This window comes from Phocoena sinus, chromosome 1 (assembly GCF_008692025.1).
Source record: "Phocoena sinus isolate mPhoSin1 chromosome 1, mPhoSin1.pri, whole genome shotgun sequence".
Taxonomy (NCBI): Eukaryota; Metazoa; Chordata; class Mammalia; order Artiodactyla; family Phocoenidae; genus Phocoena; species Phocoena sinus.
The window spans coordinates 158,364,705-158,377,521 of NC_045763.1; the positions used below are offsets into that span (position 1 = coordinate 158,364,705).

General features: G+C 37.9%; 1 protein-coding gene across 3 annotated transcripts in view; it reads right to left on the reverse strand.

Annotated features, from left to right (window-relative positions):
• Positions 1 to 12,817, reverse strand: part of AKT3 (AKT serine/threonine kinase 3) — a 386,558-nt gene that overhangs the window by 333,254 nt on the left and 40,487 nt on the right. The window contains exon 3 of one of the 3 annotated variants that reach the window (XM_032643721.1): positions 6,423 to 6,517. The exons of the other annotated variants lie outside the window; for them this stretch is intronic. Coding sequence (XP_032499612.1) covers positions 6,423 to 6,517 — 95 coding nt within the window. The remainder of the gene's footprint in view (positions 1 to 6,422; positions 6,518 to 12,817) is intronic. 3 annotated transcript variants of the gene reach the window in all.

A 12,817-nucleotide genomic window follows, 5' to 3' on the forward strand; every position in this document is an offset into this window, starting at 1 on the left:
CACAACCAAGATTACTCTACCCAGCAAGGATCTCATTCAGATTCAACAGAGAAATTAAAACCTTTACAGACAAGCAAAAGCTATAAGAATTCAGCACCACCAAACCAGCTCTACAACAAATGCTAAAGGAACTTCTCTAGGCAGGAAACACAAGAGAGGGAAAAGATTTAAAATAACAAACCCAAAATAATTAAGAAAATGGTAGTAGGTACATACATATCAATAACTACCTTAAATGTAAATGGATTAAATGCTCCCACCAAAAGACATAGACTGGCTGATGGATACAAAAACAAGACCCCTATATACGATGCCTACAAGAGACCCACTTCAGACCTAGGGACACGTACAAACTGAAAGTGAGGGGATGGAAAAATATATTCCTTGTAAATGGAAATCAAAAGAAAGCTGGAGTAGCACTTCTCATATCAGACAATATAGACTTTAAAATAAAGACTATTACAAGAGACAAAGAAGGACACTACATAATGATCAAGGGATCAATCCAAGGAGAAGATATAACAATTGTAAATATTTATGCACCCAATATAGGAGCACTTCAATACATAAGGCAAATGCTAACAGCCATAAAAGGGGAAATCGACAGGAACACAATCACAGTAGGGGACTTTAATACCCCACTTTCACCAATGGACAGATCATCCAAAATGCAAATAAATAAGGAAACACAAGCTTTAAATGATACATTAAACAAGATGGACTTAATTGATATTTATAGGACATTCCATGCAAAAACAACAGAATACACTTTCTTCTCAAGTGCTCATCGAGCATTCTCCAGGATAGATCATATCTTGGGTCACAAACCAAGTCTTTGTGAACTGAAATCATATCAAGTATCTTTTCCGACCACAACACTATGAGAGTAGATATCAATTACAGGAAAAAATCTGTAAAAAATACAAACACATGGAGGCTAAACAATACACTACTACATAACCTAGAGATCACTGAAAAAATCGAAGAGGAAATCAAAAAACACCTAGAAACAAATGACAATGAAAACACGACAACCCAAAACCTATGGGATGCAGCAAAAGCAGTTCTAAGAGGGAAGTTTACAGCAATACAATCCTACCTCAACAAACAAGAAACATCTCAAAAAACCTAACCTAACACCTAAAGCAATTAGAGAAAGAAGAACAAAAAAACCCTAAAGTTAGCAGAAGGAAAGAAATCAGAAAGATCAGATCAGAAATAAATGAAAAAGAAATGAAGTTAACAACAGCAAAGATCAATAACACTAAAAGCTGTTTCTTTGAGAGGATAAACAAAATTGATAAAACATTAGTGAGACTCATCAAGGAAAAAAGGGAGAAGACTCAAATCAACAGAATTAGAAATGAAAAAGGAGAAGTAACAACTGACAATGCAGAAATACAAAGGATCATGAGAGATTACTACAAGCAACTCTATGCCAATAAAATGGACAACCTGGAAGAAATGGACAAATTCTTAGAAAAGCACAACCCTCTGAGACTGAACCAGGAAGAAAGAGAAAATATAAACAGACCAATCACAAGCACTGAAACTGAAATGTGATCAAAAATCTTCAAACAAACAAAAGCCCTGGACCAGATGGCTTCACAGGCGAATTCTATCAAACATTTAGAGAAGACCTAACACCTATCCTTCTCAAACTCTTCCAAAATATAGCAGTGAGCAATACTCCCAGACTCATTCTATGAGGCCACCATCACCCTGATACCAAAACCAGACAAAGATGCCACAAAAAAAGAAAACTACAGGCCAACATCACTGATGAACATAGATCCAAAAATCCTCAACAAAATACTAGCAAACAGAATCCAACAGCACATTAAAAGGATCATACACCATGATCAAGTGGGGTTTATCTCAGGGATGCAAGGATTCTTCAATATACGCAAATCAATGTGATACACCATATTAACAGATTGAAGGAGAAAAACCATATGATCATCTCAATAGACGCAGAAAAAGCTTTCGAGAGAATTCAACACGCATTTATGATTCAAACCCTCCAGAAAGTACACATAGAGGGAACTTACCTCAACATAATAAAGGCCATATATGACAAACCCACAGCCAACATCGTTCTCAATGGTGAAAAACTGAAACCATTTCCACTAAGATCAGGAACAAGACAAGGCTGCCCACTCTCACCACTCTTATTCAACATAGTTTTGGAATATTTAGCCACAGCAATCAGAGAATAAAAGGAAATAAAAGGAATCCAAATCAGAAAAGAAGAAGTAAAACTGTCACTGTTTGCAGATAACAAGATACTATACATAGAGAATCCTAAAGATGCTACCAGAACACTATTAGAGCTAATTAATGAATTTGGTAAAGTAGCAGGATACAAAATTAATGCACAGAAATCTCTTGTAATCCTATACAATAATGATGAAAAATCTGAAAGAGAAATTAAGGAAACACTCCCATTTACCACAACAGCAAAAAGAATAAAATACCTAGGAATAAACCTACTTAAGGAGACAAACGACCTGTATGCAGAAAACTATACAACACTGATGAAAGAAATTAAAGATGATACAAACAGATGAAGAGATATACCATGTTCTTGGATTGGAAGAATCTGCATTGTGAAATTGACTATACTACCCAAAGCAATCTACAGATTCAATGCAATCCCTATTAAACTACCAATGGCATTTTTCACAGAACTAGAACAAAAAATTTCACAGTTTGTATGGAAACAAAAAAGACCCCGAATAGCCAAAGCAATCTTGAGAAAGAAATACAGAGGTGGAGGACTCAGTCTCCCTTGCTTCAGACTATACTACAAAGCTACATTAATCAAGGCAGTATGGTATTGGCACAAAAAAAGAAATATAGATCAATGGAAGAGGATAGAAAGCCCAGAGATAAACCCACATACATATGGTCACCTTCTTTTTGATAAAGGAGGCAAGAATATACAATGGAGAAAAGACATCCTCTTCAATAAGTGGTGCTAGGAAAACTGGACAGCTACATGTAAATGAATGAAATTAGAACACTCTCTAACACCATACACAAAAGTAAACTCAAAATGGACTAGAGACCTAAATGTAAGGCCAGACACTATAAAACTCTTAGAGGAAAACATAGGCAGAACACTCCATGACATAAATCACCGCAAGATACTTTCTGACCCACCTCCTAGAGAAATGGAAATAAAAACAAAAATAAACTAATGGGACCTAATGAAACTTCAAAGCTTTTGCACAGCAAAGGAAACCATAAACAAGACAAAAACACAACCCTCAAAATGGGAGAAAATATTCACAAATGAAGCAACTGACAAAGGATTAATCTCCAAAGTATACAAGCAGCTCATGCAGCTCAATATCAAAAAAACAAACAACCCAATCCAAAAATGGGCAGAAGACCTAAACAAACATTTCTCCAAAGAATATATACAGATTGCCAACAAACACATGAAAGGATGCTCAACATCACTAATCATTAGAGAAATGCAAATCAAAACTACAATGAGGTATCACCTCACACCAGTCAGAATGGCCATCATCAAAAAATCTACAAACAACAAATGCTGGAGAGGGTGTGGAGAAAAGGGAACCCTCTTGCACTGTTGGTGGGAATGTAAATTGATACAGCCACTATGGAGACCAGTATGGAGGTTCCTTAAAAAACTAAAAATAGAACTACCATACAAGCCAGCAATCCCACTACTGGGCATATACCCTGAGAACACCATAATTCAGAAAGAGTCATGTACCACAATGTTCACTGAAGCTCTATTTACAATAGCCAGCACATGGAAGCAACCTAACTGTTCATTGATAGATGAATGGATAAAGAAGATGTGGAATATATATATAATGGAATATTACTCAGCCATAAATAGAAACAAAATTGAGTTATCTGTAATGAAGTGGATGGACCTAGAGACTGTCATACAGAGTGAAGTAAGTCAGAAGGAGAAAAACATATACTGTATGCTAACACATATATATGGAATCTAAAAAAAAAAAAAAAAGGTTATGAAGAACCTAGGGGCAGGACAGGAATAAACACGCAGACGTAGAGAATGGACTTGAGGACACTGGGAGGGGGAAGGGTAAGCTGGGACAAAGTAAGAGAGTGGTACGTACATATATACACTACCAAATGGAAAATAGATAGCTAGTGGGAAGCAGCTGCATAGCACAGGGATATCAGCTGGGTGCTTTGTATCCACCTAGTGGGGTGGGATAGGGAGGGTGGGAAGGAGATGCAAGAGGGAGGAGATATGGTAATATATGTATATGTATGGCTGATTCACTTTGTTATAGAGCAGAAACTAACACACCATTGTAAAGCAATTATACTCCAATAAAGATGTTTAAAAAAGTAAATAAATAAATCTTCCACATAAAAAAAAAGGTAAGGAAAAAGTGGAATACCCAAGTGCCTAAGGCCTGACATGAGAGCAAACATAATCCATTTGAGGGACAAACAGATGAATATGTCTGGACTGCAATGAATGAGGGGATGAGTATATGAGATGAGGTTAAAGAGGCAGACGAGGAAATCCAGGGTAGATCTAGGTTTTAATGGACATTGAAGTTTATAAATTGGGGGAAGAGAATACAAAACTATAAAAACAAAATTAAGTCCTAAATTGAGTATTTCTTCAGAATGAGAAAGAAAACTACATTAAATTACAAAATTTTAATAGTTCTCAAGCACATCAAACAATCCTAACATAATATTTTAAATAATTAACTCCCTGGCACACCTTCATAATAATTTTTCCTACATATCTTGGCTGTATTGCACTTGACTGTCTCTTCATGACAATGATTTTGTAATATCATTTTCTATAGAGTCATCAGAGATAACAGTTCAGTCTTTCACCTAGAATAGAGGGTGAAAATTTATTTTTTATAATTGATAGTTTAGAAAAGTTTCTTTCAGCTTCACAACTGCCTGTTGATGACGCTCACTCTGTCCCAGCTTAAATACTTCAAATTATTGAATTTGTGAAAACCTCTTCTACATTTCTTTCATGAGTTCTAAGATTAGAAGAATGTTTAACAAACTTTAAAATGGACATCTTGGTTTCTCCTTCATTACCCACATTCTTCCAGTCCTGACTGGGTGTCACGGTACAATTTCATATCACTATTCAGCCTCTGGCCTTGTACCTTCATGTGAGGATCCCAGCTGGTAAGCATTCTTAAACTGGGTCAACCCGCAATAACTAAACTATATGTGAAAGGTACTGCAAATCACATAAATGTACCAACACATCTCTCCTTAGGATTCCAAAACTCCCTATGTCCACTCCAACATAACCTGCAAGGATGCAGAGTGTGACAGGGAGGAAATCAAAGTATAAAACTATGGTGGCCTTAACCAATTTAGGTCCCGTCCAGGAAACAGCCTGCACAAGCAAGAGACCTCAAGCTTTAATTAGCTTCATGGTAACTCTACCTCTGTCCAGATCATTCTGAGCCTTAAAGATTATTGATAGCAGTTTGGTTGTTTTTTCTTCTGTAAGAGACAAGAAACCGGTAGAACTTTCACCAAGAGATTTGAATTATGTTTAAACAAGTACACACTGAGAAATGTACTGACCTAAGGCTATCCTCTAACCCTGCTCAAAAAGGGGTACTCAAGCACGAAGTAGACCAAAATTATCCTTTCATATTCTGAAAATTTGTGTTTCCTCTTTCTCCCCATCTCTGGATTTGAAATCCCAGGATATACAAATCCAGTCATCCCACTATTTCCCCTACAATAACCTCTGCTTGAAAAGAAACTAATTTCTCAACTTACAAGTTTATAATTAAAGAGTATAATAGGGCTTCCCTGGTGACGCAGTGGTTGGGGGTCCGCCTGCCGATGCATGGGGCACAGCTTCGTGCCCCGGTCCGGGAGGATCCCGCATGCTGCGGAGCGGCTGGGCCCGTGGGCCATGGCCGCTGGGCCTGCGCGTCCGGGGCCTGTGCTCCGCGGCGGAGAGGCCGCGGCAGTGGGAGGCCCATGTACCGCAAAAAAAGAAAGGAAAAAAAAAAGAAAAGAATATAATAGCTATATGAATGTAATTTTAGAAAGCAAAATACTCAGTTACTGAATATTCTCTCTCCTACAGCTGTTTTGGGAATAGAGGCACTTTCCCAGCTGTGTAGCCTCAATTCTGACAGCCTGGCCTCTCCATCAATCAACTCCAGGAGACCTCCTTTCTGCTTAAATTAGCAAAATTTAACTAGTAACTTAGTTTTTACAAACAATTAATAATTCTGTATCTAACAGATAAGTATTCAATAAGCAAATAAGAGCAAACCAGTCAATCATGAACCCTGAAGTTATTAAAAGCATTGGGGGTAGAGTTGTCAAAAATGATTAGACGCTATTGAACCAGAAATGCTGGAGGGTGACAGCATTCCTCAGCCCTTGAAACTCACCCATAGTCTCCTGTTCTGCCCTTTGATCCAGGCTTTGGAGAACAGTTTCATGAGAGTAGTACAGCAACTTTTCACCACACAAAATACTCCTGCTACTGAAATGCAAAAGAAATAGAAGCTGCAAAGAAAAGGAAATTAAGGAATGTAAAAAGGGGGAGGGGGCACATAGGAACTGATTTGAGAACAAAGTGTAATATAACACATACAGAAGAGCATAATTCAGACAGATATATAAATTTAGGAGTGGGAGACAGAATAAAAGCAGTGTTGGATTAGCACTGGGAAACATCACACACAGATTCCATCACCTGCCAAATAGTTACTGATCATTTACTTCATGTGTATCTAAGCTAGATGACAGCAGTGGGAATGGAAAAAACACTGATGAACATTACGGAAAAATTAGGCAGTATTTGGTTATAGGCATTGGGGTTATGGTTGGATAAGACAAAGGAAAAGGTCAATAATAACTGTGGTCTCATGTCTAAGTGCTAGAAAAGCGGTAAAACAGTATAATCAAATAGAAAAGCTGGGAGGTATAACTACTTTGGAAGAAATGGTTAGTCTGCTTTCAGACAGGCTGAATTTGAGATAACAGGTAGCATTTTTCATATTAATTACTAATTCCCATTTCCTCTTAACTAATTCAATCAAAACAATCAAGCCCTTCATCCAACTATAAAGGATTAAGATGCATAAATAGAGAATCTGCAGCAAATGCTAGACTTCTGAGACGTATTCAAAGGCATGGGCTAGATAAGAATATTACATGAGTCCACTGTTTCACAAAAGGTGTCCCATGACACATTAATCATCCTCTTTCTGAACATGCTACTGCCACTATCTCTCACATCCTCCCATCCCCTCAGATCCCACCTGAGAAGTTTCATGAGAAAAAAAATTGTGTCACAAGGAATTTTTTGAGACTCTCACAAACTATAATTACTTTTTGGAATTCTACAATGTACACTTTTGAGAACCCTACTAAGGAAAACTTCTATTTTGTTTAGTCCAGGTATTTCCCAAACTTATTCAAAAGCAGAAATCTATTTTTGAGGAATACCTACCCATAATGACTTTGGGAAATGGTACACAGATAGTAAGCTACTTGAGGGCAGAGAATTTCTTATTAATCTTTGCCTATTCACCGTACCTAACTTGATATGAAACACACGGGAAACAATGTGTGCTGAAACAAACAACTACTTATAGGGTTTATGTAAAAGCCACATACTTTGGTCCTTTTCTAAAATCTGTTCCAAAATACTAAGGATCATCCTAGGTTTTTTATAAAAGTTCTTCATATACTTCATAAAATCTCTACCATAAATTAATCATATGAGTATATTATCCCAATACCACTGGATATAAGCATACTTTTTTTGCTTCCAAAATTAAGTCCACCCTCAACACACCTGAAGACACCTCTGACGCATCACAATAAATAACTCAAAATAGAGTATTAAGTAAAATGGCTTCATAAAAACTGTGAAGTAATATGTAACAGCAAACTACTATTCCACATACTCATTAAAGTATGAGAACTGGATGAAAAACATACGCTTTATATTAATGACAAGAATTAAAAGAAGAAAAAGAAGTAGTGAAGAAATCTTTTTCCCTTACCTCCTAATCAATTCAGGTAAATCTAAATAGTCACTTATTCCAGTCTCCTTCCCACAATAAGGAGAAGAGGAAGAAAAACATTCTGCCACTGGGTGGGGGAAAGAACAAAGTGTGCCCCTCCAGGCTTCATTCAGTAGCTCAGGGCCAAATGAATCAACATGTTTATCTACTAATACAGCTGAGCTCACTTTACAGTATTATGCACTTGAAAGGAAATGAACTTTTTAAAAATCAAACTAGTACAAATGAGAAAGTTTTGTTTTTTGTTTCTACAAATTTAGTTAAGCTCTTTGTTTATAAAGACCAAAATTACAGAATAAATCTTTCATTGTGTCAAAATGTTTACTCCAAACTGAAGAAGATTTGAGGAAACTCAGGCTCTAAAACATTTGATCTAAGGGTCAAGGACAGTCTGACTTCTTAGTTCTGCCAGCAGTTTTTAAAACTTGCTTCCTGTACTAGGGAATGTTCACTGTTCTTGCACAAACAATAATAAAAGTCATTTATACAACCACCTTGGTTATTTTTTCCTTTCATTTTAGATTCACTGTTTTATAAGAGCAAAGGCTACAGTTAATTCTAGTAAGTATTTTGAGTTTTTATTTACCACTATATTTCTATTTATTTAATATTTCTTGGGAAACAATATGAATTTATTAGTTTATTCAAAAATACATCCTGAATGTCAATAATGTGCCAGACATAATAGATGAAGGTCAGCAAAAGAAATGTGGTTACTGCTCTCCAAGAGCTTTCAATCCAGCTGGGAAAAAAGATACTATAAAATCAGATATATATATATAAATATATATATATATACATACACATACACACAAATATAAAATGCAGACTATGAGAAGAAAAAAACCACCACGGAAACAAATAACATGATCTAGCCTGGGGGTTGCTTTGGTAGTGACAACTGAACTAAAATTAGCATAACAAACATTAAACATGATTTAAAACAAACACATACACACACATATCCCAAATCATGCTAGGAATAAAAATGTCCACGACTGTCGGGCGGAAAGGGTTTATAGGGGCAATGGTATCATCTATATGACATCGAAAAAAATAACAGTGATAGCTTCATGTGAACAGCACTAACAGATCACTTATCTCTGTAGGAAGAAAAACAATGGCTAGTCCTGGTATATTTCCAGTCAAAAATAGGTTTTATAGCCAGAACTATTTTCCAATGAAAAAGCCAAACATCAGCTATTAATCTAGTTATTATAATCTCCAATAATCTCAAGTCTTCCAAACAATTATATTGAGTTCGTAACAATACATGTATCCCAAGCCTTAACACCTCACAAAACCCAGGTCGCAAAAAGACAACTTCAGCTTCACAGATCACAGGATCATATGATATTAGAGCAGAAACAAATTTCTAGATGTTACCTTACGATAAAACACTTTCACTTTTCAAATCAAACATGAGACCTAAAGTGGGGAAGTAACATATACAACCATCATTCATCTAGTTAGTAAGGAAGCTGACTAGACCCTGGATCTCCTGAGTCCCAGTCCTATGCTCTTTCTACGGCATTACAACAGCAAGTATATCAAATGACAAGGAACACACGTGTTGCAAATAAATAAGGAAAAGTTTAAAAACACAGGAATTCCATTTCAAAAATGTTACATACCTTCAATTGACACGCAGTTCCCTTAAGTCCCTCTTAATGTTCCCTCTTACTACATACCTCAAGGGTAAAAGTGAAGGAAACTACAAACATTTACTGACCCTATAGGGTCCAGGAGCTAGGTTGAGTGATTTTATCTATTTTAATTTCACTTAAATCATTACAACTAACCTCTGAGTAGGATATTATTAATCTCATTTTACTGATTTAATTTAGATTCAGAAACACTAAATAACTTACTCAAGGTTACACAGCATAAAAATGGCAGAGGCAGGATTTGAATTCAAATCTGTATGACTCTAAATCCACGTAGCCACTTTACCACAAAAAAGTAATTTTTCACAGGAAAATATTATACAAAACAGTTCAGTCTCCCGGAGCACTCACCAATGTCCATTTAACTACTGAAGAAAAGTTTTTTAAGTTTGGTCTGGGAATCTCATAACCATTTACTACATTATTTTACAAGGAAGAACCAAGTTTTAAACAACTACTTTACGAGCAAAATTTAGAACACATTCTTAGATTGAATGTTTTCTTTTCAGCATCCTTTTCAATACCACTGTCACTGCCACCCAGAAAAGCATCAGCTATCCATTCCTATGAAATGTTGGTTCACGAATAGGGAGAAGGGTACAACGCATGACCACTTAAGAGAACCACATGAAAACAAAAACTACATTTTAATAATTCTGATTTCTCCACTGGTGGATAACCCATTAACAGCTCCAATCAGGAGAGAGTATACTACTCAAAAAATAAGAACTAGTAGTGCAAATAAAGCAAAGCACATCATAATTGAAAAAAGACCGACTTCTGATGGCACAACTACCCATATCACAGAACTAAGTTTCTGCTTTCCCAGCTCTGCAAAATCTACATCAGGTACTCAGCTTCTGATAGTTGGTATCTTCTTTCTGCTGTCATCTCTCATCCAGTTCTCTTTACCCTCATGGATTTATGCTTTAGTTTTCTCTATCATTTTAGTAGGGAGAGAAACAGGTGTCTTCTCTGATAATAATATTAGAGGATTTTTTTTTAGGTTTTTTTTTGATCCCTATGGTGTCTGTTTTCTTCCAATACTCCAAGTATCACTCCCCTCCTCCACCTCTTTATTTCTGTTTGCTTATTTTGACCTCTCTTTTTTTATGGAGGCTTTCCTCAAATGTCTGATGGTCCTGGATTCTTAGTTCATAGTTAAGAATGACGTTCTGAAAAGAATTTACTGAAAGATCTGTGTGGGGGAATAGGCTTGTCAACAGGTGTAATTCACTCTGGGGGCTCTTGTGGCGAGCCTACCAGTACCTTAAGATAGTTCAGTTTTCTGCAGGAGATGAGCTGGATAAACTGTGAAGTTCTGGAAGGAGAAAAGAGGAAGCAAGCTAGAAGTTCCAGAGTTTGGATGTACATTTCCCTTAATCTTCCTGTTTTAAATAATCAGCCATCCACTGCCCCTGGTTTCAAAATGCAGGCACTTCTTCAATTTTATAAAGAATAAACCTTGGTCTACTGAGGCCAGGATTGGTGGTGGAGGTAGTCACCTACCTATAAGGATACACAGAAAGAACCTATAAACGTACCTATTTTCTGACCAATCTCCGTTTTCAGCTCCACTTCTGACCTCAACATTACTTAGTATCTGGTGCCTCCCAATGCTGAGCCTCTTGGGAGCTTCAGAAAGACACAATACAGATAACCCTTGAATACATGAGCTTAACTGCACGAATCCACTTATACACATATTTTTTTCACTACATAAGTACTATAGTGCAACATGATCTGTAGCTGGTTGAATCTGTGGATACAGAACTCCAGATATGGAGCGCTGACTGTGAAGTTATACATGGAGTTGCAACTGCATGGGGGTCCCCTGTGTTGTTCAAGGGTCAACTGTATTACACCTCTTACAGGTATTGTGCACTTACAGGCATTGTAACTTTTTCTTTCTGCTAATCAGTTACTGCCTGTAAATCTGCTTTCTGATTTCAAAAAATCAGCTATTTCTGACTCCTGCTGTATCTCATTCAGCAGGAAATGGAGAGTTACCGTCTAAAGCAGCAGTCTCCAACCTTTTCAGCACCAGGGACTGGTTTCGTGGAAGACAACTTTTCCACGGACCGGGGTGGTGGGGTGGGGGTGGAGGCGGGGGAGTCAAGCGCATTACATTTATCGTGCACTCTATTTCTATTATTAATGCATTGTAATGTATAATGAAATAATTATACAACTCACAATAATGCAGAATCAGTGGGAGCCCTGAGCTTGTTTTCATCTGCCACTCACTGATACGTATTTTGTTTTGTTTTTGTTTTTTTAATTAATTTATTTATTTATCTTTGGCTGTGTTGGGTCTTCATTGCTGCGCACAGGAATCCTCTAGTTGCAGCGAGCGGGGGCTACTCTTCGTGGCGGTGCGCAGGCTTCTCATTGTAGTGGCTTCTCTTGTTGCGGAGCATGGGCTCTAGGCACACGGGCTTCAGTAGTTGTGGCACGCAGGCTCAGTAGTTGTGGCTCATGGGCTCTAGAGTGCAGGCTCAGTAGTTGTGGCTCACGGGCTTAGTTGCTCTGTGGCATGTGGGATCTTCCCGGACCAGGGCTCAAACCCATGTCCCCTGCACTGGCAGGCGATTCTTAACCACTGCACCACCAGGGAAGTCCCACAGATAGGGTTTTGACATGAGTCTGCAAGCAACTGATTTATTATGGTCTCTGTGCAGTCAAACCTCTCTGCTAATGATAATCTGTATTTGCAGCCGCTCCCCAGTGCTGGCATCACCGCCTCAGCTCCACCTCAGATCATCAGGCATTAGATTCTCATAAGAAGCGCGCAACCTAGATCCCTCACATGCGCAGTTCACAATAGGGTTCGTGCTCCTATGAGAATCTAATGCCGCTGCTGAACTGACAGGAGGCGGCGCTCAGGCGGTAATGCGAGCGATGGGAAGAGGCTGTAGATACAGATGAAGCTTTGCTCGCTAGCCCACTGCTCACCTCCTGCTGTGTGGCCCTGTTCCTACCAGGACACAACCAATACCGGTCTGTGGCCCGGGGGTTGGGGACCCCTGGTTTAAAGAGTATAGTCATCCCTCGGTATCCACAGGGTTCCAGGACCCTCAC